At 41.3% G+C, this 22,336-nt stretch overlaps 1 protein-coding gene across 1 annotated transcript; it reads left to right on the plus strand.

Moving 5' to 3' along the window:
* Positions 1 to 429: 429 nt before the first annotated feature.
* Positions 430 to 6,283, plus strand: C9H15orf40 (chromosome 9 C15orf40 homolog). Its single transcript, XM_054213813.1, has 4 exons — positions 430 to 1,015; positions 1,115 to 1,238; positions 2,163 to 2,290; positions 4,303 to 6,283. Exons 1-4 carry the CDS (start codon positions 941 to 943, stop codon positions 4,393 to 4,395), a joined length of 420 nt encoding a protein of 139 aa, XP_054069788.1. The 5' UTR covers positions 430 to 940; the 3' UTR covers positions 4,396 to 6,283.
* The last annotated feature ends 16,053 nt before the right edge of the window (positions 6,284 to 22,336 follow it).

Here is a 22,336-nt window from a genome sequence, read left to right on the forward strand (position 1 = left end):
TTTTGTGTACGTTTTCCCTAACCTGTCCTAAAAAGACAGTAAAGCTGCTGCTGTAGTCCCAGCTTACACTTCTTTCCAACGTGACCTCCCACAACCCTATGGACAGGACTTGCCTACTATATTTTTTGAAGTGCATCGGCAAAGCTGGATTCATATTGCTACCGTCTTGACTTTTTGGATAAGCCATGGAGAATTAATGGACTTAGCGCTGCAGACGGCATCTGCAGCTGCACTGAAGAGATACTAAGTTAAATTCAGCAGCAATAAACAGATCTTTCCAGAATCTCTCTTAATTCAGAAGGGCTGTTTTGGAACATAGAGCTGGTTATGGAAATAGCCACTGTATATACATATGTGCCTATAAGAAAATGTATAATGAGAATACAAGACTTGTAATGATGTTATTTTATCATTGGGTATTCTAATACTAAAATATTAGTATGAATTAAGGATTATTTTGTGCATAGCTTTACAGATTGCATACAATGATGTGATGCAACCATGTATGTATAGAGCATTCAGCGACTTGCAATGTGTACGGTGTCGCAGTAGAACGTCTTCACCTACAAAATCCTGTATACTAAAGTCATAATTTGAGAATGCAGGAGAAAAAAAAAAAAAAAAAACCACCAAAAAAACCCCAACTACCTCTTCTTTTCTCTTTCCTCGTTTCTTTTTAAATGCCTGCTGCAGGTCTCAGGTCTCAAAGCCGTGTCATTCCCACCTCCCGCTTTGGCTCAGCGCGTCCCCCGCCCCTGCCGCCGTCCTTTTCGCCCCCTCCCGGCCGTGCGTGCTCCAGCGGGCAGCCGCCACCGGGGCTGCCCCTCAAAGCCGGGAGGAACGGCCGGAGTCCCGGGGGTGCTGGTGCCCGGAGGCGGAGCGGCCGGAGCGCCGGGAAGGGGCGGGGCGAGCCGGCGTTGCCGGAGCGGCGCACGGCGCCATGCTGGCCCTCGCCGGCTTCCGTCGGCCCCTGGCGGCGGCGGCGCGGGGCGGCGGCGGGGCCATGCCCCGAAAGGTGCGGGCGGGGAGACCGCGGGGGGGGGGGGACGGGACGGGACGGGACCCAGGGGGGCGCCCAGAGCCCGCCCTGACCGCGGCCGTTCCTCTGTTTCAGGGAAAAGAAGCCGGGAAGGGCCCCGCGGGACCGGGCGCCGCCGCGGGACCGGTGTCGGCGGGCGAGGGGTGCGTGAGGGTGGCGGTTCGCGCCAAGCCCGGCGCCCGCCGCAGCGCCGTCACAGGTGGGTCTGTGGGCACGGGCCGGCCCGGGGAGCTCCGGAAACAGCGGCCCTGAGCCGGGGACGGAGCGGGAAAGACGGTCTCTCTGACCGGTGCGGCAGCTCATCCCTCTCCCCTCAGCTGTAGGAAAGAAAAGGGTCAGAAAACGGCAGAAAGTCGTGATTTCACGCGTTGATTAAGGGAAGGCAGGAGCAGCACGGTCACATCCCGCGGGTGGCGGCAGGGGGTGCAGCGAGCGCGGCTGCATCCCTCCGGGCTGACGCCTGGGAAAGGAGTGACAGCAAACAGGCCTGAGCAGCACGATTTGGTGCGTCCCGTTCGTCTGCCGAGAGGTTCTGCCGCTCGATTTGAACTATAAAAGTGTCGTCTAATAAAATGCGTTCTCCCTCCGCAAATCTGGACTTGCCTCTGTACGAATTAGAACGGCACTTTATACCGGTATATGTATGAGATGAGCACGGTGGGCTGCAGGAATGTCCAGGAGAGTGTCCAGCCTCAATGGGCAGCACGAGGAGATTGTTGGTGGTAGCACAGCTCTCTGGGCAGACTTAGCTGTCATGCTTTTTATGGTGGGGTAACCTGATTTGTGTTACACTACGTGATGCTAAGCTAGACCGTGCTTGCATCAGAACGGGCAGTGTAGAGGGGGGCTCAGCGCAGGGCCCCGGGGGTGCGAGCGCTGGGGATTCATGGCCGCTCGCTGGCACAGGTCTGAAGGCTTCGCTGTTCTCCATATCGGGAGATTTGTACTCGCTAACAGTTTTAATTTAAGGGAATTTGTGAACTGTAAAAGTGTTGTTACCTGTTAATCTATGAGTTTATTTTAAATTAAAATGCTTTTGAAAGCATAAACATTCTTTTTTAGGAGGCAATAACTAGATGTTTTGAGTATTTTGAGCATAAAATCCTTAAATTATTTGTTATAGATGTGACGGCTGAGGCAGTGGGTGTAGCTATTGCTGCACCTCCATCAGAAGGGGAGGCAAATGCCGAGCTGTGTCGCTACCTCTCTAAGGTGCTAGAGGTGAAGAAGAGTGAAGTTATTTTAGAGAAGGTACTTTTTTTATTTTCTTTGTCTTGCCCTACTGCAATTTAAATTCAAGATTTTGAAACTTACTCATTGATTACAGGGAGCTGCTCTCCAAGTTCAGTCCAAAATACACTTTAAAGGCGTTTAGTTGAGTTAATGGAATGATTCATTGAGAACAAAGTGCGGGAAGAACCACAGCTAACCTTAGGATCTTTAATCAGAATGGTTCTCACCATGATATATTTTCCAAATTTGTGTGGTTCATGTTTTCTGGTTCTTCAGAGAGTCTCTTGGTTTCATTCCAAATGCAGTTCACAAAATTTGTGCTTTGCAGAGAATGTGCATTTTATTAATAAAACCTTTCATTCTTTTTTTTGAAGTAACTTCTGTATTTGATTTAAAATTTTCCGACCGTTAACTGTTACACACAAGCAAGAGCGTCTCTAAGCTGTTGGGTTATAGCTGGGCCTCGAGTTTCTTTGTTTTAGAATTTACAAGTCTTGACTTTGGCGAGCGGAAACTCTGTTTTATTCATTGCACTGAATAAATAATTTGTTTTATTAATTCATTGTACTTAAAGTCAGTCTTTCCAGCTGTGTTCATTTATAGTTTATGAACATAAGAGCACAATGAAGTTGTAGTTGTAGAAGCCTGTTAAAAGATAGTGGTAAATGGCAATGTGCTCAGGGGATTGAGCCTGTGTTGCTGAAAGGTAGCGATACGAAGATTTCGGTCTTGTTTTTCCTGAATGATGGGCAACCTGCTTCATTTGTTTATCAACATCTTGCAGATAACACTGTTTTCCTATCTTAAAGGGACATTCAAGTTTAACTAGATTATTCTCATAAGTGCTAAGCAGAGTTGAAGATAAAAGGGACCAGTGTTGTATGACCTTCTTGACTCAGTTGTTCTGATCTACAGTGTCCAAATAATTACATGCTAGTGTTTGTTTTTCACAAGCCACTGTTTGTTTTCAGTGAAGCATTGTGGTAAAGTCTGTATTTTACCTGTGGCTTAGATTTTTCCATCCTGATCTGCTGGTTGTAAACAGCAAGTGATTTTTGGTACTGGTTCCTCTCTTCTGTTCCACTTGCTTTGTGATAAGTGCTGACATTAACAAAACCAATCCAAATCGGGAAATTGGTGGGAAATGATCCAGTATAAAACTGAGACTACCAGATTTCTTTGCAAGGGTCTTAATTTTCATCATCAGCTGGCTAGACTGCTTCAAAAATCTATTTTTGATTTTAAATTTCATGCTAAATTTCTATATAATAGAGTTAAAGATTTTTTCCTCCTTCAGGATGTCCCTTACGGGCTTTTAAAACTTTTTGCCAGGTTGCAGATTAACAAGCAACTTGTTTCTCGTTGTTTACTGAATACTAGCAAAGTTGTGTCTTCAGGCAATATGAAATGAGATGGTAGGTTTGGCAGGTCTTATGTAAAATAGTCTTTTTTTCAGTAATACAAAACCAGGTCAATAATATTTCAAATAACTGCTGTATGAATCTGTCTTATAGGTTATATACGATGTGATTCCTTTCATTTAGTTGATATTATCAACTTGAGAACTCATCTTTAGACTAACTAATACTCTGGGAGACAACTCTGAAGAATGGTTCTGAAAGTACATGGTTATCAAATATACACACATATGTGTGTACACACCCACTTTTTAAAAGCAAAAGTGGAAATTAGTTGGAGTCTTGCTTCTAGATGATACAAGTGAATTATGGAGACTTATCGGTCCTTGCTTTTCGTTCTAGCCTATAAAAAGAGGATCAGTTCAGGGCATGCTCTGGGAGCTGTTTCCAATTTTAAAAGGAGAGTAGATAAGATGGTGTTTTCCACCTTTCAAATAACTAGAAAGGACATTGATGAACTATCTCTTACTGCTGTTAGTTCTGCATACCCACACTTTATGAATTATTTTAAAAGTACCTGATATGTCGGCGTTACGGAGAGATTTTTTTGGAATGTGTATTTGGCGGTGATTCTCTGAAAGATGTTTTTTTTTGTGTGTGTGTCTAAACCAGGGTGGTAAATCACGTGAAAAAGTGGTGAAGATTTTGGTATCGATGACACCAGATGAGATTTTAGAAAAACTGAAAAAAGAAGCTTCCAGTTGACCTAAAACAAGAGCGAGAAATGGGACAATGCATCTTGGTAAATGGACTGATATTCTTTCTTATGTAAATCTGGTTTTGTTGAGAATGTGAGTAATGACTAGGGAAAGATAGTTCTTCCTCCCCCCGCCACCCCTGCTCTATAGTTAAAGTTTTTGTCTGGGTTTGGTAAGAAAAACTTGTCTTTACTGAGGCTCTGTATCTGCTTCTGTCACTAAAGACTTTTTTTCCCCTCTGGAGAGTTTCCTGTTGGTAAGATTTGACCTCTTTCCAGGTCCCTAAACAAGTGGTTTAAAAAAAATTTGTTTCTTAGTAAAACAAACTTTGGTTAACAGAGTGAAAGGCTTGGAGTTATAGGCTTCGATGTGAAGTGGTACAGAAGGATGAGTCTGTCTGGAGGGTAAAGACGCTAGAAGGATGTTCTCTTCAGTATCTAACAGCAGGTACTGGGTGCAGTTTTGCACTGTGTGCACATATGTACATTTAAAATAAACATATTTGAAGCCAATATACTGTTGTTGATCACACAGGCAAGCTAAAAGCAGAATCACCCAAACAACTGAAACAAAACCAGAAGTTTGCAGTATGAAAAACTGACCCAGAACCTAGTAATTGCATACACGGTGTCGCTTTGTCTGTAGTTTCCTGGAAAGTAGAGATATAATCGTGTGTCTTTGACAAATGTATGTCACATGTAATGACTGTTTTTAATAAAAGGGGCAAAAAGTATTATCAAACTTTGTTTTGCGTTTATATTTTTAACAAAAACAACAAAAAAAGGTTTCCTAGAAGTCACTTACTAGAATGTTATTTTTAAACAGGGCTTTTTTGCAATCTTTCCTTCATTTAAAAATGAGTAGTATTCCAACGCATAGAGAACTGAGCAGAGTCACGTGTTGAACAGAACAAAAAGTCTGAAACAAAATGGGCAGCTATACTCCGGTCTCAGGGCTAATGAGAAGGTGGCTTAACTTCTCTCTTTGTCATGCTTCAGAGGTCAAAGTGAGATTTAACTAGTATTTCCCAAAAACACGTGATCTTGCACATGTCTCTGATAGAAATTTGCTTTTTCATCTGCATCACTACTGATGTCTGAAATTGTCCTATCTTTACTGTGGTTATCACATTTTAAAATACACATATATAAATGTAATGTCTGAAGTAAAAAAAGAAAAACTGTTCTGAAAGTTTGCTTAAGGTGTGTCGTACCTTCTCCTGGAAAACAATGTTATGAATGCTTAAGTTACAGCTAAATTTCTTTACCGGCTTCATGCGATGCAGGCTTCATAGCTCATAATTTAATTTTTCATGGACAAAAATCTTTTGCTTTGGGAAATTCTTTACACTTCCTGTTGTCCTAAATATTGGAACAATTGTTTTTAGAGTTAGAGAACTGGTGCTTGTCAAGATGACAGCTCCTTCAAGGTGACTCATTTTAAAGATGTTACGAAAAATGTTACTTTCTTCTTTGGACAGTGTTTGGAGAACTAAGTCTAAATTGTGAATGCTGTTTGTTTAATGGTTTGCATCGGGGGTCCTTGTTTTCTCAGGCTTTTGGTGAGCCTTACGTTGCCTCATTTGCCTTTCTTTACTTATCCGTTTCAGTCTGGACAGGCTGGTTTTGCTTTACTGTTCAGTCGGTTTTGGTTCACAGCTCCTTGCTGTTTCATCTCTTCTTGCCCAGCAGAGGGGTACCAAGCCTTGCAGAAAAATTAAGGCAAAGCAAACCAAACCTAAGTGTTTATGGGTGGGAGTTTTTTTCTTATTTCCTAAACTTCTTTTGATTGTGAGTAGAAAACAGCAATCCAAAGACTGAGGAATGCTGCATTTATAAGTTGTATTCTGAATTGGATGCTGCAACAGCCATTATAAAGATTTCTTTGGAAGCTAATACCATGTGTTACATTATATGTATTATATACTGTATTGAAATAATGTATTACACTTTCCCATGACTTCAGGCCCCTCAGATGGAGGGAGGAGCTGGATAGGCTCCTCCTGGACAGGTACAGTCTCTGAAGTACATTGGTCTTCAATGATGATTATCTTCAACAATAGCCAATTTAATCTTTCAGTTCCCTCTCTGTCTTGTCAGCATGTTCTGCCTAGCCTTTGCTAGCTTCTGCTTCGGAGGTTTCACCTTTTCTAAGCACCTTCAACTATAATTCTGCATCTTTTCTTCCTAATCAGTGAAAGTAACTTGAGGACAAATGGGGTGCCTTCAGTGCATTATGCTGTCATTTTGATGTAATGTGAGCCAGGCATATTGTCATATTCATCACTTGTCAATCAGAAGACAAGTACTGTTCAGCTAGGAAGTTTGTTAGTCCTTGAGAAAACAACCACTGTGCCCTCCTTCCTATTGCATTTTTGTTTTCTATTGCATTTACAAGTGTGTGGGGAGGGTGGAACCATTTATAGAATACTGATTTTGTGCTTGGCCAAGCCAAGTACTTTTTCTTTTCATCTGGATTGTAATATGGCATTTAAGACTCACTTTAATCTGTCCAGTTCAATTATCATACAGTATCCTTTCAAAGCTTGTTGCAGTTGGCTGTTTTTCAGCCTTGCTTCTTAGGAAGCAAAAATATTATTGGTGGCATGTATTGAAGCCCTAGCTTCTGTTGCTCAAGGCATTACTTAGTTGAGGCCGCAGTGATTGTGTAAAAAAAGCTATGACAGATGAAAGCCACAGCAGCAATCAAAGCAGAGGGACGGAAATTAAGTTCTCCTGGTAGTAGCGCCCTGTCTCACTTAAGACTGAAGCAGCAAACTAGCTGGCAGTGTGGCAAATAAAGCCTTTATGTGCTGAGGATTTATCAAATATGAGTAACCACAATTGTTTTAGAAGGTTAGTATAAATAACACTGGGGTGTTGCCATATCTAATATCTAAGCGCCTCTTATATCAATGTTTTTCATCCAGTCTTCCAATTATATCCATAATATCTTGGTTGTGGATATGTGTGTTCTGGTGAAATGCCTGGCAGGCAGGAATTGCTGGTCCGTTGTATATCAAGAGTGAGAAACAGAAGAGTTAAGCAGGCTGGGTGACCAAACAAGTCAATGCCAAAACTGTGATTTAGGCCTAGTTCTTTCAAATCTTGTATTGAAATCCTAACCTGTCACCTGTCTCTTCATAAACACAATGTAAAAACTTTCATTCCATTGAGAAAAAAATGTGGTAACAAACATCCCTAACTCTTCATCAGAGTATGTTTATAATAGAACAGAGCTTTGTGATATTGCATGAGGCTTTTTCCAAGAATTTCAAAACACTGTTCACATCCCTTGTCTCAAAATAAAACTTAACTCTTGCTCCTTATCCAGCTTAAAAACACTGTGGTGCCAGTTGCTACCCTCCTTTTATTTGCTGGTCCCTGTTTTATCCGTGTGCGTTAAGCTACATGATTACTCACCTACTGTTGACTCAAGCACTGTCCTCTTTTCCTAATGCATTGTCTGACCAATTTCAGGAAAATCTGTCTAATGGTGATTTAATATCTTACTGCTTACAGACCTGGGCGGCCATGGCATTTTTTTTGTATAATTAAGTTGTTTAAACAATAGCAAAATAAAAGTTATCCGAATAAATTCTATACTGAGCAGTCTTATGGCATAGAACATTCTTGGGTTTCTTCCACTCGGTTAATATTTATTTTCTAAAATCCAACTTTGAAAGTAGGTGCATGGTTTAGTCGGAGTCCTCTAATTAAGAATATTTAATTATACTCCCTGAAGCTGGCCTCTTTGCTCTTTTACTTTCAGTCCACTCCATTTATCATCTGCAGTGCATTCCTATCTCTCCTTTTAGTCCCAAGTGTTTTCGAAGTCCCCATTTCTTCAGGTATCATCAGTCTGAATAATCCCGTATAATTGACAACTTTGTCAATAATTGGCAGTGGCAATTTACCAGAAAGTACAGTTTAATATCTTCCTTCTTTCAGCCTCCGGGAAGATAGATACACCTGATCTTTCTGATCATTACTTCGTATGTCTCACTCTGTTTCCCCTCTCATACTGTTTATTTGCATATGTAAAACTTGAACCAGCTGAGTCCCTTTTTTAATTTTTTTTTTATTATTTCAACCTACTATATGCCCCTCTTAATATTTTTAGTCTTTATCTCGGGAGGATGATTCATTGCTGTATTAACTGTTATAAAAATGTGCTCCCCTGTCTCCTTCTGGGAACACGGTGCTTTACCCACATGGAAAGTGTATCTTGGTTATTATTCTCCAGGAAGGCTGCTGCACTTGGGGCGAAGTGCTGTTAATGTAACCAAGGCCCAATAAACAGTCAAAAAGCTGCTGAAGAAATGAAATACTTGCATGAAAGGTGGAGTCTGACACTTCTCTGAGGTGCTGGGAATTCATTTCTTCCTGGTCCTTTATGTATTAGCTTTTCAAGTAATTGTTAGCGAGCCATGAAGAATTCTGCTTTCATCTATAAATGCTGCATTTATTTGTTTTTGCATTGTTTCAAGAGCTGGGGAAGTTAGAGTGATGAAGTAGTCTACCATACCATCTTACTACAGCCCCAGGCTGAGTTTTTGGAATTTTGTTTAAATCACATTTTGAGTTTCCAAGTCTGAAGTAAGGGGAGTGGAAAGGGAAATATATCGAGGATCAATTTAGCAGTTGGTCACTATAGAAACGTGCTGTAAAGAGAACAGTTAACCATGGACTTAAGGAGAAGAGAACGTTGGAATGAACAACGGAGGGTCAAAGCCTCATTTTGTGCTGCTCAGATAAAGCAGTTGTCTGCCTTAAGAGAATAACTGGGGTTTCAAAGTGTAATTCTGGGGCAATTGTCATGAAGTTGCCTTTTTTTCCATTACCTAGTACCTGTGCAGTGCAGCCGGGAAGGGCTGCAGCACGTTGTTCCTTTGGCCAGGTGTTTTGCAAACCAGGATGCACTAAGGCATAATCTATAAAAAATTTCAAAGCTCTCAATAAGTGTTTGGACATACTTGGTGCCCATCTGTCTGAAAGAGGCGTTAGCAAGTTGAAAACAAGCTATTTCTGTGGAACCTTTTTTTTTAACCATTGCTACTTTCAATAGCTTGTCTTAAAATCTACATAATTTTTTGCTGCTTTTCTGGTGTTCAGGAGGTTCAGAAGGTTAAATTTGACAGTGGTATCAGCAGATGTGCTCACCACCTTCCTGCCGTCTCTGAGACGGGGTTCCTGTGGCCTCTTGCTGCCTCCCACCTTCAGTTTTGCTGCTGCTGCTGCTGTTTCAGGTAAGTGCCCTCCAGCAGGACCAGGCTCTCTGGGCTTGTTCCTGCTCTTTAGTTGTCACATCAGCATTGATGCTGATTCTCCTTAGATGCTCCTGCATTTCTTTTTCTGTTTCTTGGGCCTGACAGCTCTTTGAGATACGCTCATTGTGGGATGGGGGAAAAAGACCTTGGGATATAATCTTTGCAAACAGAGGGCAAACCTGTCCCTCCCCAGCAGGCCCTGTAGCAGCTCTGTGGAGCCTCCTGGCATTTGCCCTTTAATAAAGTGTCTCCTTTTGTCTTCACTAAATCTGACAGGAATCAGCTGGCATGTATGTGAGGTCATGTTTCCGCTCTGAGCAAAATTTGCCATTAGCTACTAGGATACACTTCTGAACAGACAATTTTCTTCAGTTTCTTAGTTGCCTTTTTACAATGGAAGTGCAGTCTGTTCCTAATAAACCTGATAGGTTTATGGTTTTGGAGGGGGATTTTTTTCTTTTTGTTTGAAAAACCTGATTAAGCTCATCACTGGCTGAATATAAATGCTAATACATAGAGGGGGCCAGCCAGGCAAATTGCACTTGGCTAATTTTACTTAAAGAGGATGTCTGATTCTGCTCAGTCACTTCCTCACTGAGTTCAGGTTCAGCTACTAAAGCAGACCCAGGAGCATTTTGTTAAATATTTTTTTAAAGATTATCAGCTTGTAATGATGTTCTCAAACTGTATGACTTCTGTTTGCTGTGATTACTGTCACATATCAGCTAGAATAAAGTTTTTTCTTTATTTAATACAGCGCCAGGCAATATTTCTGGCAAAAGATAAATGTGAAATTAGAGCATCTGAAAACACTGATTTGACAATAGCTGTCATTAAATTGTGAATGTGTGGCAAGGCCAGTCTTTCAGTAGCCAAATGCATTTGCGTGTAAAAGAAGAGAAGGTGTAAGAGCTAATTAAACACAACTTTCAGTAGTCTGAAAAGTATATAAATTCTAAAGCTGCAAAAATAAGTAAAGTGAGCCTGTCAGTGGAGGTGTTTGTATACATGTGTTATGTGCTTAAAGAAACAGACAAAAAGAATGTGTAATACCAGCGCTTGCCATAAGCCTTTCTGTCAGCTTTATGGGGTTACCATTGCAAATCTGAATTGGAAAGTATTTTTTTCTCTGATCTTGCTCCTCCACAAGAAACAGAAACCTTTCTGCACCACTGTTCATGTCACAAGGCTGCGAAGAAAAGTTCCGTTAGAGCATGTGTTATGGAAAATGGTGTTTAACAACTTTTTCTACAGAAGACCCTTCATTTCTCAGCTGCATATGATTCTTGTTCACTTCAGTGGACCTACTTGGTCTTCTTAGCTGGGCAAGAATTTAGTGAAGTGCTCCAAATTTTACACACTTGGGCTTATAAACTTAAAGAAGGAATTTCTGTTAGTTCATTTTCAGATCTTAGCTATTTCCAGCCTGGGTTTTAGGCTTTGTCCTGCAATTATCCAGTGGGAGGTACCTTGATGACACTCTCTGGAGAAACGGAGCTTGTTTGTTTGATTCCTGGGTTTGCATACTAAGTGAGCTTCTGCAATCCAAAAATAAAGAAAATAAAATGTGGTGGGGAAAGGGGGAAAAAATGCAGAATAATTTACATTAATCGAAGGTCATTTATTGAGCTAGGAGTAATTTTGCTTGGCTTGTTGGAAGTATTTGCTGCGTGTCCTTCTAAGCTCTGCTGGGGAGGAACATGCACAGAATAGAGGGTGTGAGAGACTCTAGATATTTTATAGCACCTGCTCTGCTGTTTAGCACTCAAGTCAGAATGAGGAGAAAACCTGTCATGTTTTCAAAGACTGTAAAAGTAATAATTTGCAATATAACTTTCACAGTTATTTTTTACTTGCAATCTGTGAATCTGGTTGGGAAAAAGGATATTACCTATGTCCTTCTTAATGTGAATCCTGAGCCCTTAAATACCAATCTGAAATTTTTCAGGAAGGAAAGATTCATTTTCTGAAATGATAGGTTGATATAAGGGCTATTGATGTGTAATGTAGGAAGAGCATCTACTGATGCTGTTGTTATTTAGAGCTGTGCGGGTTAAAATACAAATTCAGATGGAAGAGTTGGTGAGCTCCTCGTAAGCAGTTAATCTATTCTGCCTTCCCATCTCATTTCGGTAAATTGATTCTACAAAGGCATCTACAGTTTGCCAGTATTTTTTCGTTTTGGTGACTGAGCCATTACCCTTCACAGCAAGGCAGGACTAACACTCTCTAATTGCTGTGAGAGGCTGGCACATCCCCTCGACACCGGAGTCGGCCAACTGCACCTCCTGGGGTCTTCTCTTATCTCGGAGCTTCATCCAAAGGGTTGTGAAGCCTCCCACGGGTTTCCATTAGGCAAAGTTGGCAGTGCTGGGAGCTCAGCCTCCAGCTTTGGGCAGAGGGAGGAGCTGCTGCCAGAAACGCTCAGTCGGGTTAGTGGATACGGTGGGAGTTTGCTCTGCAGGGGGAGATAACTGTGGACTGTATTAAGAATTCTTTCAAAATATGAAATGCTGTCTTCTATTTCTGTGTCAGAAAAGAAAGCGTTAAGACTCTAATTAGAAGAGAAATTTGAACTTGGAGAAATTTATACCCATCATTGCCACCTTTCATCTCTGAATTATAGACCTAGCCCCTCTGGTGTATTAATTTCCACTGTTGAAAAAGCACAAATACCAAAAGGGGATGACATGTCAAGGTTTAAGTGAAATCACTTGGGAATGGTAAAATCAGGTCTTCTGATTAACTGACTCATTCAATGGTGCCGTATGTGAGAGGGTAAATCAAAGACTTGTTTTCCTTTGCTTTACTGTCTGCGAACAGCACTGAGCAGAAGAGACACCCGTCTTTGTTTCTTCTGAAATGATGTGCTTTCTCCACAAAGAAGCCTTTGGTCTGCTGCTACATGCCTGTTCAGTTTTAGAGGATAAATACAGCCCACGGTTTTAGAGGATAAATAAATCTGTGACTTCTTAGTTGTAACAAAAAAGTGTGACTGGAGGCAGGTTTGGCAGCAGAGAATAAGCTATCAAGTCTGCTGTGAACGTTGGACTGGCAGCAGGGGAGGTAGCTGTGTTTGAGGATTTTAAAGAACTTGTCCTAAGCAATGAGGTTTGAGCCAATTCTAGAGACTAGGACTGCTGATTATCTTTGTCTCCAGTTTCATGAAGGACAGAATCTTTTCCGAAGAAGAATGTCAGACTTCTAAATAAGAAAATAAGAGCATGTAAACTAGGTATAGCAACCTCTGTGTTTTGTCCATTCCCCCCAGTCTTTTCTGTAATAACCTACAAATTCTCATTCTAGATTAGATGCGGGTTCTTGGAGATACCACTCTTCTGTTGCTTTGGTAGAGCTCCAAGTCTCTTGTTGCCACTGTAATACAAATAATAATAAGAGCATAATCAAGGTTGTATTTGTTTTGTGGTTATTCTGAACGCTAGAGACTTACAGTAATTATGATGCCATTAAATAGCAATGGAAAAAGATTTAAAAGTAGATCATGAGACTCTTGGAAGGAGATGAAAATCTTGTTCAGTTTTCTTTGCTACCCCAGGCATTGCATTCCTCTCTTTTATGGCAAAAACACCAACCTAAAATGATTTCCAGAATGCTGGGGCATATATCACCCTGTCTGTGTTAGGGGCCAAGAGTGCTATATAAAAGACAGGTTTATGTGGGAGAAACTAAACAGGAATGAATTCAGTTTCAAAAAACTGGTTTTCTGTAATTTTGGAAGTGCATTGCGTCGTCTGACTGCATTTTAGTAGTCAGAGATACTGCATTTAGTGCCTGGAGACAGGAATATAACTATGAAGGAAGCAGTTCTTCCCTGTACCTCAGTATACCTCTCACCATGGGATCTGATTGCTTTATGAATCTGTGCAACCGGGGTTATGACTCTATTTCAAAACTTCTTGGAGTGTGCTGATGTGAAAACGTTCTGTGATACGGCTGTGACCCAGCCCTTTGTTCTGTGAAACAATACTCAGTCCCAACATCACCACTTGTACAAGCCAGTGCAAGGTCGTATCTGTCTCCCATCATCTTTCATAATGTGTTCGCAGTGTAGAGTGCCTGTTACGTGCTTGAAACTTAGTGTAAATACGAGGGATAAGAACACTGTCCATCCAGAAGGCAGGTAATAACACTGGTTGTGCTAAGACTGAAGGTGGCAGGGTCCCTTGGGGCCGGAGGGATGTCTGGAGGTTCTGCACTTTGCGGGTGAGATAGACGAGCTCTGAGGAGCCCTTCAGCAGCTGCCAGGCCACTGCCTTGCCCTTTCTTTGGGATGGGTGTGTTTTAGGGAAAAAAAGACTTCTTTTGAGTAGTTTAGTCTGTCTACTTTGTCTTGTGTGAGCCAGCAGCTCTACACTGTGCCCTGATTATACAGTGTCTCTGTGGCCGCTGCGGTGTTTGCGGTGTTCGTTTGTGAGGGAGAGCTGGTGTACGTGACTTTGGTTAATGATCCTTTAACACACCGTGCTTCCAGTCCAAATTGGAAGAGAGCATCCAAAGAGAAGGACAGGCTACGCATGACAAATACCTCTCCTGCTGCACAGTTAGAGTGGGGCTCGTAACAAATGTGAAAAATGCAATTTCATTTTCCTTCAGCTTTTCAATTTCCTGCTAATACCTTTCACAGAGGAAAAAATGTTTTTTGTCAAAATCATTATCATTTAAAGCCATATAAATTTGAAAGCTCTTAGAAGGTTACAAAGGTGAATTAAAATACCTATTTTAATTGTTCCTTAAGCATACTGTGTTTGATTTCGTTTCTTGTGTATAGTGAAGTTTCCTGACAAAGGGCCAATGAAGAGGATTTATAAACTGATTTTAGTAAATCACATTCTGGCCTGTATCAGTATTCGGGATGTATTGCTTATCTGAGCCTGAAGTGGTGTGTTAATTTGACTTGGAAACAGAGCAAGATGTGGACACGCAGCAAACAATTTATTGAATTAAGTAAAATCCCAACTACAGATCAGTGATTCCGCTATAGCATTTTGCTAGTTAAAATAGAAGGTCTGGCTGTTCCTGCATGGGAGCCTGCAGTTTATCATCTGCTGGCAGATAATCAGCCTGGTTACCAACTCGTGCGCTCTCTGGTTTGCCAGCAGGCCAGCGATGTCGGGGGGCACGCGGGGCATCCCCGGCCTCGGAAGGAGCGCAGACCCAGCGTGGCGCTTCCCTGCCCGGGTTGTGATGCAGATGTTACATGCGCAAGGTCTTTCATGCGTTATAACATTAGTTTAGGTTTCCAGCATGCTGCAGTGGACTGACTGCTCCTATATCTGTTATGCTCACAGAAAATAGTGGGGTTTATTTAGCGGCTTAATCCATAGGAATTCAAATAAATCCTACTCTTTGGAGCCTGTGCTTGTTTCAGGTCTGTAGTGTTCTCCACCCCTGTGTGTTAACCCAGACAAATCGTAATGAGGTGTCAATGAGGTTTTTTTTTACCTAAAGTCATTTTCTTTTGTTAAATAGCCTCCTTTCAGCTGTTGAAACTGAGGCACTCTTGCGTTAAGGATGTTAAGTTAAGGTTGAGACTGCCATATTAAACTCTGCTTGTCTCTCTTGCAAGCAGGAGTAGGGAGCTGGGTGGAGATTTGGCTAGGTGCTTAGCACTTTACGGATCCTGGGCTCCCTGGAGCTCAGCTGGGATCCCAGAATAGGCTGCTCTTATCTCAAGTGATGTGGGCAAAAATACTATGAGGTCACTGCCACACGCTATTCCACAATGAAGCTATCCCAAAGTGACAAATAGCTGATGATAACAGGGTAGAGGAGGAAGAGGTATACTTCCTCCTATATATATATGTATATATATAAAAAACATACTTACGCCATGGTGAAGAAAGAAGGAACGAGCTCCAGGAGGTTCAGAGAATAGCCTCCAGAGGGAAGCGTAGAAAATCTGTCCCTCAATTCATCTAAAATTAGGTTGGACAAAAAAACCCCAATCCAACTACAAATGTTCCGTGTGTGTGAGGGATGGGATGATGGTATGGTGGCACCACCACAGGTGGAGTGAAAGAGGCTGGTGATGGACAGGGAGTGAAGATTTTTCAGTTTAGAGACTGTTTTAAAGCTCTGCTCTGATTTTGCCAAATGACACCAAGATGCAGATATTTGATACAGTCTTAACTCAAGGCTGACTTTTTGGTCACCTTGGTGCTCACTTTGGGAGGTGTGAATAACCAAAAATGAGCTGACATTCACTTGTTAAGATTTCCTTCCTTTTTGTGTGTGTGTGTGTTACAATTCTTAGTGCTTTCTAGCAATCCTCAAAGTTTCTATAGTAGTAGCAGAAAACGTGAAGAGACTGAGAAGATTTTCTGAGCCATGTCTTGGGTGGCATGGTTACAGACAGGTTTCTGCCTTTTAAAAGACGGTGTAGGAGGTGTGATCTACAGAGACAGAAATTAACAGTTAAAGCCATTCATCAGCCGATGTCCTGTAGTGCTGCTGCGTGCCATATGCATGTGCAGCCAAAGTGGAGTTGAGCCAAAGAGCAGCTCAGTTTGTGGACAGCTTTGAATCCAAAGTCACGACAGGACCTGCTGGGATGTCTAGGATCCTCCCCCAGAGCATTAATGAGAAATAGATGCCATCTGGAGGAATTTTCTTGCCAAGGGACTGTGATGCCATCTTTGTCTTCCAGTTCTCATCAATCACAAACGGCTTTTAAATAGATTTATATTTTACCTTCCGTCAGAAGACTTGGTCTTCTCAGCTACTAAGGACACTCTGACTTTTCAGTAGACTCTTCTAGAAGACGACTTTTTAATTTCTGATAAGGCACACTTCTTGCAATGGCTGCTCTGTCAGTCTTCTCTCTCCTTTTCTTGCAACAGTGCATTCCCTCTTCCATCAGAGATGACTCCTCCACTCCTCCCCTTACCACTGTATTTTCTTTCCTCCTCTTTTGCTCTAGGCACAGAAAAAAACTTTAATGTTTTTGAAACTTGGATGCTTAACTATGTATTCAGTAGTTTGCATTAAAATGTTTGCATCTACTTGATTTAAAAAAGGACAAGCACTGTAACACTTGCATAACGCTGGAATTTTACTCACTCTTGCCCTGATTGTGTGGTGTGTGCGTGAATGTTTTTAAAATCAATTGAATATAAATGAATAGTACATTCAATACAGTAACAGTCACAAGTTTTATTGATGTGGAATCTGGTTTGCGTAGATTGTCCCTTGTTTTTAGTTCACTTATCTTTAATTCAGTGTTAACTATCAAATTGGACTGCCCGTACCTCTTAGCTATGATGAGGCTGTCTTTATGCTACTTACATTTTTGAAGGGCTTTTCTACTACACCCATAGGATTAGAATCACTTGTTGTTTAGTGCAGGTCTAGCTTTGAGAGCTTGCTAGGCCACAGAATCCCAGCTGTACGCCTCTAAAAACTACACTGTGTAACTGTGGAGTGACATAAAGGCAGTGTTTAAGCCAAGTCACTGCCTTCATAGTATCTTAAATATTTAAAATTTCATTCTCTTACCAGAATGTTTCTAATGCATTGTGTTGAGAGATACAGACCCCAGCGGAGATTGTTATACGCCGTACCTATGCTTTAGGCAGAGCAGCCCCTGCCTGGGAGGGTTTGTAGCCGAAATACCAAGGCACAGAAGAGGGAAACAGGGCAGACCTACCACTGCGTTACGGATGGAAGCTGAGACACAAAAGCATTAAAACTGGTTTGTAGCTGAGCTGGGAATTAACACGCGTGTCTGGTTCTATCTTTGAAAACATCTTTTCCTTTTAACTTTCTTTTTAATTCAGGTAGGATGACTGGCACTCTGGCAAAGTTGTCTTTTTAGAATTTTAAAGTAGCTTTAATAGGTCTTGTCTGCAGGATTGTTCAAGAATATGAGGAACTAGTAAAGCAGATATATCTGAAATAAGTAGTTTGGTGCCTGCATGGTGACAGGAAGAAGAGAGAGTAAAAACAGTATCAGATTTAAAAAACATTTTTACGCTGGTAGTAGGAATATGTCTAATGCAGGTATGGAGGGAAGTAAGATTAGGCTGATCTTGTATTACCTAGTCTAAATCCATTTTGTCTCTAAAAACGAAAATCCTGCTGGGGAGGTCTAAAGAGTTCTTCAATTGGATTTACCCAGACTGCAGAATATGTGATCAATAGTTATTTGTTTATCGCCCCTTGGATCTCTCCACCTTGCTTAAGGACTTAAACTCTGCCAGCGTAATGAGCCAGCTGCTTAACTGCTTCCAGATTCCTCGGTCCATATTCTGCCGGCTTGTTTTATGCTGGGGAGGTCCCTGGAGTCTGTGGAGGAGGAAGGAATTTCTCTTTTTTTTTACCCCCCCAGGCTGTGGCATGGCAGTAAAGTCACTTGATAACAAATAATCATATCTCAAAACTTATTTTCCCCTACAGGGTTCAGGATGCAGGAGGAAATGGCCATGAAGCAATTGTTCCTTTAGCTCAGCCGTGCTCATTCCCGTCTTCGCCTGGGCTGTACAGCACACCCTCCCACTCTCATCTTATCTTAGAACAACAAAAAATGTAATTCTGCTGATGGAAGTATTCCCTGAGCTGCAGGGCTGGAGAAATAGGATTTGTCCATGTTGGCAATTTAAGGTGAAGCTCCTTTCCGTTCCTCTAGCAATGTAGCTGTAGCTGGGGTTTAGAGGAGGGGATGCGTACCCCAAGCTGGATGCTCCATCAGCTCGCTTCAGAGCAGGCACTTCAAGCATGTGGCTTATAAATAAGTCACAGGAGCTTGATCTGAGAAGAACATGTGTCCACACAGTGCTCTTGTACTAAGCTGATCTGACCTCCAGAGGTTTCCCATGTTGTGTTTAAATGGTCATGCTATGAAAACCACTGAAGCAGTAGTTTGAACATACTTTGTTTTAGGTCTCAGCGGCATTCATAAATCAAGATGACTTGATGACTACAGAAGGGTAAAACTTAAAAACCAGGTCTTCGCTATGGAAAAAATTATTTTCTTTTTATTTTGTAAAAAGAATATGTAATCATTAGGGGCTGGTTGCACTTGGCAATTATTAATGTTACTTTATTTTTCTTGAACACATTTGCAATAGAAAATGTATCATTTCAAGCGTTTCTTCAGAAACAAACTTCAGCCGTGACTTTGGACAAAGAGCATCTGTTTTCTGATCATGCTAAACGTGGAACACGGTGGCCAGAAACTACGTGAAACTCCTTACGGTATGCTTGTTTTTTTAATCTTTATCTCAACAGTACTAATTGCAATCTTAAGTATTTAATTTATGTGGGTATATAAATACCAAATTGTCTTCCCTCATACTGAACAAGAACTTTGAAAAAGCTTTGTGTCGTAATCATTCTTTAGCATGTATCATGTTTCAGTTTGAAGATTCTGCTTGAATCCCTGAAAATTATTTTTTTTTCATAGATCAGGTTGGGCCCCCGTTATTTTTGTAGTTCTATAACAAATGACTAAGTTGTTTCCTTAACTTTAACTCATCTTTGAGTAGATAAGTTTTTTCTTCAAACAATGAGCAGGAGCAGTTTTGATGCTTGTTATTGATACATCTTTTATTAGTGAAGCAAAGTTTGATTTACACAATATGCAAAATAAAAGAAAAAAGAAGGCAGCCATACTTCTGGAAAAAAAGTCATCCATCCGCTGAAGTATTATTTGAAAAAAAAGCATCTCTGTGTTAGGCAAAAGACAACATTAATTTGTACTCCTGCTAGTCGCAATAACACAAGAGGTAACCATTGGGGGTGATGATGTGATTTATCCTCTTGTGTGTTTGTTAGGCTGAGAGTAAAACATCATTATTACCACCTTTCACCATCTCTTGTAATATGTTTACGTTTTAACAGGACTGGGTACTTAGAAAGTCAGGGGGTGAGCTGTATAGAAATAGCACTTTGGCATCACTGTTTCACATAAGCAAATGAGGACTGACAACCACCAAGTGCAGTCCGTGCTTTACTGAAGGAAAATATAGGCCATGGTAAACACAAAAATAAATTCCAGCCTGGGGGGCCTAATGAAAAAATAATCCTCTTGAGAGGCAAGATCATTGTGCACCACCATAGCAGAGCTGCCGTCTGCTCTCCTGGCAGTGCGGGAGCCGCTGGACACTGGTTTGATCTCTAGGATTTGCCTCCATGAGTTGTGTTTCCCAGGTACTCCCAGGGAAACCTGCCCTGCCCTTTAATCTTGCTTCGCCTATGGTCATTAGAATATCAGCGCTGTGCATAATTTCAGCAGGGTTACATAGCTCTCTTCTAATGTGCAGGGACAAGGGGACAGATTATGGTAATTTTTCCTGAAAATGGAAAGGCAAGGAAGGTGCAGTGTTGTTAAATCACTCCTAAGGCGGTCAGTAGCTGCTGGAAGGGGCAGCCCCGTTCTCCCTTCCTTCTTGCTCCATGCTCCCACCCCTCTTGTTTGTCAGTGAGGGAAGGTCTGACTGCACAAGTTGGATCAGCTAACAAAATTCACCTGGAGTTGTGTAATTCAGAGATGTATGGGTTTTTTTCCTAAGGAATAGGGGTGGTGGCAGACAAAACCTTAGCTTAAATTTGATACAAAAAAAAGAATTTTCCTTTCAACATCTCAGTATAAGAAGCACATGTGAACACGTTTCTTGGTTAAGCAGAATATTTATTAGCAAATTGATAGTATGAGTTGAAATATGTTCAAATATGTAACTGCTGCGATATATTCAAATATATTTGAACAATAGATTAAATATCTTTTTTGTTCTAGAAGTTGAATGTTGATTATACGTGTATCAGAAGCGACACTTGTCTTCCCTGTCTGAAATCTGTACTAGAGAGCCTCTTGAAAGTAGTTCAGCTTCTAACTAACCTTTCAGAGCACGTCTGCACGCTGCTATTCCCAGCTGCAGAGCTGGGATAAAATAGAGCTTGAATAGCAGTGAACACTTGTAAAATGGTATCTCACAAATCACACAATTTTTTATTTTTTTTTTACTATGCACTTTCTTTTGCCTTCCAGTATCTAGTGGCTTAGCTGTGATTTGAAAGCCTTTAGCATTTTTTAAAAAGCTAGTTAAGACATTGTATGAAAGCTACTGAGTTTTCTTAGTTGTTTGCCACAGCACCTGTAATTTAGCATGGTAATTCTTCAGTTATCAATTAACAGTCCATGCAAAATTGCTGTATGTGTTCAGAAGCGGATTTAGAACTGCTGCAAGAGCCATATTGAGAACTTCTGGCGTGTTCAAACACTCAGTAATGTGGCAGTCATTTTTTAATACATAACACTTATCTTTCTTTTGTTTTATTCATGATAATAATGATGTCTGAGCAAATGTCAGGTGGAAGAGATTTCTTAAAGTCAGATTCCAGACACTGAATATTAATCTTTACTCCGCAATCTCCAGCATAGTTAAAGCAAACAATTTCTGTAGTGTTTGAAGTTGCAAATGCTAAAGTTACCCAGCTGCAGTTTTGTTATCTGTATAACACGTGGAAATGCACAAACGGTAGTTGCAGGCAATACTTACTGCTTTTATTTAGCTTGACAGAAAAAGTAAACTGGACTTTATAATAAATACTAATTCATCTAAGTGGAAACTACTGCAGGTACTATATTTTGAATTCTATTTACCTTTCTCTCCAGTGCAAGGCATACATCTATTTAGAAATGTATTCCCCCAAAAAAATTGCATTCTTGTTGTAATTGGTCCAAGGAAAAGTTTTGTAAATCATATGAGTCCTTATAGTTGAATTGAGAGCTCAGGAATGTAAAGAGAGAAACCGGGAAGCTGCCCTGGCCTGCATCTCTCCTCATCTTGCAGTTGAGAAACTCAGAATAAGAGAGCTGAGATCATGAAATGTGTGATTCTAAGTCATAACTTCCACTTCAGCCATCCAAATCTCTCTGCTTCTACAGCTTGGGCACAGTGTTGGGGATTCTTTATTCACTAGGTGATGGGCACTAAAAATAAAATAGTTATTGGTCTTGAGGAAAGGCAACAGATGAGGCAGAATCCATGCCTTTTGCCAGGTTTTGTTTCAACCTGAGATGCTACCCCAGATGGTAAGGAAGAAAGAACATCCAGGCGCAGCCTGGCTTCCGTGGCAGAGCTGGCGGTGTCAGGCTCTTTGCAGAGAGAGACGCGCTCCCTTCCTGGAGGGGGGAGCCTGGGGCAGCTGGCGTTTTGCATGGGATTCTGCATTAAAAGGGAATTCCACCATGCCAACTTGCAGGCTCTCCATAGTGCACCGAGAGGAGCTTTGCATGATCGTGTATCCCCCAGTGTAACAGCTCCGCCATGTTAACACGGGCTAAAAAGGGTGTATTTCATCCAGTAGAACTCCTTAAGGAAAAGCAAACCTTTCGCTCAAAGATTTCCAAGGTTAAACAAACAACTGAATTCAAGGCAAATACTTCAGGGAGTAGGATATTAAAAACTGTATCAGAGTTAACAATACTTAATGAAAAGCAGAGAACACAAATACTTAGGCAGGTGGAGACACTTGTATCAACGGCTTTTGTATCACAGACTATGTAAAAGCTACGTACGGTGCGTGTTGCTAAGATCAGTGGAGAACATACTCTTCGGCTCTAAAAAGCATCCCATGGGCTGTGAGACTGTGCTTTTCACTTCTGTATTTATTCTTTGCTTTTAAATCAAGATGCGCTAATTTGCGCTCCTTATCACAT

The sequence above is a fragment of the Rissa tridactyla genome, chromosome 9 (genome assembly GCF_028500815.1).
Source record: "Rissa tridactyla isolate bRisTri1 chromosome 9, bRisTri1.patW.cur.20221130, whole genome shotgun sequence".
Taxonomy (NCBI): domain Eukaryota; kingdom Metazoa; phylum Chordata; class Aves; order Charadriiformes; family Laridae; genus Rissa; species Rissa tridactyla.

Coding starts and splice junctions, on each gene's coding strand:
- C9H15orf40 (XM_054213813.1), top strand. CDS start 941: ATGCTGGCCCTCGCCGGCTTCCGTCGGCCCCTGGCGGCGGCGGCGCGG. Junction 1,239..2,162: donor CCGCCGCAGCGCCGTCACAG/GTGGGTCTGTGG, acceptor TATTTGTTATAG/ATGTGACGGCTGAGGCAGTG. Junction 2,291..4,302: donor GTGAAGTTATTTTAGAGAAG/GTACTTTTTTTA, acceptor TGTCTAAACCAG/GGTGGTAAATCACGTGAAAA.